This window comes from Eimeria tenella, genomic scaffold, assembly GCF_000499545.2.
Source record: "Eimeria tenella Houghton genomic scaffold, Eth_scaff534, whole genome shotgun sequence".
NCBI classification, from domain to species: Eukaryota; Apicomplexa; class Conoidasida; order Eucoccidiorida; family Eimeriidae; genus Eimeria; species Eimeria tenella.
Genome location: NW_013543407.1, coordinates 1 through 3,650, shown reverse-complemented (window position 1 = coordinate 3,650; position 3,650 = coordinate 1). Strand labels below are relative to the sequence as shown.

The following is a 3,650-nucleotide window of genomic DNA, read 5'->3' as shown; positions in this document are numbered from 1 at the left end:
GCTGCAGGAAGATGCAAAGGGCAGATCACCTGATGTCTAACTCCGCCAACCCCACGACTGCAGCAGCAGCAGCAGCAACAGCAACAGCAGCAACAACAGCAGCAGCAGCAGCAGAAACAGCAGCAGCAGCAGCAAAATAAGAACAAAACAAAACCAGTAGGAGGGGAAGGCAGCTAGCTCGTTGGTATTTCCAGGTGTACAGACACCTGGCTGTCTAAGCAGAATTGTTTATTGCATTCAAATTGAGTTAAAATAATTAAATTAAATTAATTAAATTAATTAAATCAAATTAAATTAAATTAAAAATGAAACAAACCTTCCTCATCTTCTTCAGACTCTTCGCTTTCCTCAGAAGAAAACAGCTGCGGCGTGTCTTCACCTGCGCCCTCCTCACCAGCAGCAGCAGCAGCAGCAGCAGCAGCAGCAGCAGCAGCAGCAGCAGCAGCACGCCGCTGCGCCACATATTCATCGCGGGTGCGGGGGGCACTATAAAGGGGTCTTCTTCTGGGGGTGTTGCTGCCGCTTCTTGAGGAGATAGTGATGGTTAGTTCCTGCTGCTGTTGCTGCTGCTGCTGCTGCTGCTGCTGCTGCTGCTGCTGCTGCTGCTGCTGCTGCTGCTGCTGCTGCTGCAGGTCTTTCGCAACTCATGGCTTTGCCGTTTGCGGCGTAGCGGCGCCCTGTAAGACAAGGCCGAGAGCAGCCCCTCCTGCGGCCGCTGCTGCTGCAGCTCCTGCAGCTGCTGCTGCAGCTCCTGCTGCAGCTGCTGCGGCAGCTCCTAGTGCAGCGCTTGCTGTAGCTCCTGCTGCAGCTCCTGCTGCAGCTCTTGCTGCAGCTCCTGCTGCAGCTCCTGCTGCAGCTCCTGCTGCAGCAGATGCCTTGAAGGAGAGGTCCCAAGTGTCTGCTTCCTCCGGCGAGTGTGCTGCTGCCGCCGCTGCCGCAGGAGATCGCGCAGCAGCAGCAGCAGCAGACCCCGCAGCAGCAGCAGCAGCAGCAGCAGCAGGGAGCGACGCAGCCCGTTTCCCGCCGCCGGGCTCCGTGCTGCTCGCGCCTGCTGCTGCGCATGCGCTGAAGAGCGACGGGGCTTTCTTGTCTTTGTTTGAAAGTTTCTTCGGAGTGAACAGCAGCAGCAAATTGACGCTGCGGCTGCTGCAGCAGTGCCAGCAGCAGCTGCTGCCGGTGCTTTCCTTCTTCAGCTCCCAGTCCCTCCTCGCCTTCCACGGCTCTTCTTTGCTGCTGGTCTACGACGCAGACCCTCCCCCGCCCCCGGATGCTGCGCGCTGCTGCCCCTTCAGCAGCAGCAGCAGCAGCAGCAGCGGGGAGTGGTGCTGCAGCAGCTGCGCAGAAGACGCAGTAGTTGCTTCTGTCTCCGTTTACATGGTGGACTTCGCCCATGTGTCTCTGCTGTCTCGACGGCCCAGAGACGAGGGCTATCTCTTTGGGCTGCACAACCTGCAGCGGCTGCTGCAGGCCCTCATAGCCCAGCTGCAGCAGCAGCAGCAGCAGCAGCAGCAGCGGCAGCGGTAGCGGTAGCAGGGCAGCGAGAGTCGTGGTGTAGGGTCGGCTGCAGCAGCAGCAGGTGCAGCAGCAGGTGCAGCAGCAGGTGCAGCAGCGGCGACGGCTGCCAAGGCAGCAACGGGGACCAAACGGATACCGTCCTCACTGCTGCTGCTGCTGCTGTTGCTGCTGCGTGTACTGCTGCTGCTGCGTTTGTGACTGCAGCAGTTGCTGCTGCCGCGACAGCCTGCCAACAGGTGCTGGCCCTCGCAGCTGCTGTGCAGAGAACCGTACAGGGTTGGGCTCGCAGCAGCAGCAACAGCAGCAGCAGCAGCAACAGCAGCAGCAGCAGCAACAGCATGTGGGGTTCTCACTGACGAAGCGTTTTCCTTCATTGGCTGCAGCAGCAGCAGTTGCTGCTGCTGTACTAGCTGCCCTTGACCATTTGCAGCAGCAGCAGCAGCAGCAGGAACAGCAGTTCCTTATGCCGCAGCAACAGCTGCCAGCAGCAGCAGTTGCTGCTGCTGTCCTAGTTTTCATTGACCATTTGGATCTGCAGCGGCAGCTGCAGCCGCTGCAGCAGCTGCAGCAGCAGCAGCCTCCTGCGCGGCCACCGCACCATATGCAGCAGCAACTGCTGCTGCTGTTTTTTTCCCTTCTTGCGCTGGCCTGCCTCTATGCATCTCTTGCTGCTGCTCCTGCTGCTGCTGTAGTTGCTTCTGGTGCTGCTTGAGTAGCTGCCGCTGCTGCAGCGGCAGTTGCTGCTGCAGCAGCTGCTGTTGCCGCTGCAGTTGCTGCTCTTGCTGCCGCTACGGCACTTTACGTTGCTGCTTCTGCTGCTCGAAGTAACTGCTGCAGCTGCAGAAGCGGCAGTAACAAGAGCTGCTTCAAGCAGCCGCAGCAGCAGCAGCAGCAGCAGCAGCAGCAGCAGGAGCTGTTTGCGCTCGTGGGTCTCCTGCAATGTCTCCTTCTGTCTCTTTTTGTGTCTTCGTCTCTCTTTTATTTATTATAATTTATGATTTATAATTTATAAAGTAGAATTAATTTATAGATTTAATTTACCAATTTATTTAATTATTTATTTATTAGGCCGCAGCCAGCAATAGAGGGAGGTATGAATTTAATTCTAAGAAGCTTAATTAATTTAATTCAATTTAATTTGCATTTAATAAATTTAATTGATTGAATTAATTCAAATTAATTGAGTTAAATAGATATTTCGCAAAAGACGAGCCGCAGGCGGCAGCAGCGGGAGAGAAACAGGGTTTAGGCTTTAGGCTTTAGGGTCTAGGGTTTAGGGTTTAGGGTTTCGGTGCAGAGGCTAGCAGCAGTGCGCAGGAGAAAAGACACAAAGAGAAACGGCGACACGGAGGCCTGCGGAGTGATAGCAGCAGCAGCAGCAGCAACAGCAGCAGCACATGCAGCAGCAACACGAATACCAGCGGCAGCAGCAGCAGCAGCAGCAACCGAGGCAGCAGCGGCAGCAACAGTAGCAGTATAAACAGCAGCACGATGGGCAGCAGCAGCAACAGCTGAGAGGCAGCAGCTGCAGCAGCTGCTGACGCGCAGCAGCAGCAGCAGCAGCAGCAGCTGTGAATGTAGCCGAAAGCCGCTGACGGCTCCAGCAGCAGCAGATGCATACGCAGCAGCAGCAGCTACAGCAGCGCTGCTGCTGCTTCAACAAGAGCAACAGCGGAACAGCTGCAACTGCAGCAGCACCAGCAGCAGCAGCAACACAATTGCACGGAGCGGCAGCAGCGGGAGATCAGCTGCGGCAGTACCAGAAGCGGCAGCTGCTGCGTAGCTGCCTGCTGCAGCGAGTTACACCAGCAGCAAATCAGGAGAAGTAGCAGCAGCAGCAGCAGCAGCAGCAGGGTCGCGTGGGTTGCTGCTGCTACAAGACTGCCTTGGCTGCTTCGAGACTCTGCCTTTCCCATCTACCTAAACTAAACAATTGAGCTATATAATGTTCATTTATTTATTTATTTATTTGTTTTTATTTATTTATTTGCTTCTTTATTCATTTATATATTTGTTTGTTTGTTTGCCCGAGCTGAGAGACAGGGAGCCCCCAGTGCGTCTCCAAATAAAACGGCAAAGACAACAACCCTAGCTCGACGCTGCAGCAGCAGCAGCAGCAGCAGCTGCTGCTGCTG

The 3,650-nt window shown here is 55.5% G+C and overlaps 1 protein-coding gene across 1 annotated transcript in view; it reads left to right on the top strand.

Annotated features, from left to right (window-relative positions):
* ETH_00010055 (uncharacterized protein) overlaps positions 1 to 530 on the top strand; it is a gene marked incomplete at both ends in the record, with an annotated part of 1,120 nt that extends 590 nt beyond the window's left edge. Inside the window, 2 exons of the mRNA XM_013377501.1 lie at positions 64 to 156; positions 353 to 530. Coding sequence (XP_013232955.1) covers positions 64 to 156; positions 353 to 530 — 271 coding nt within the window. The remainder of the gene's footprint in view (positions 1 to 63; positions 157 to 352) is intronic.
* Positions 531 to 3,650: the final 3,120 nt, after the last annotated feature.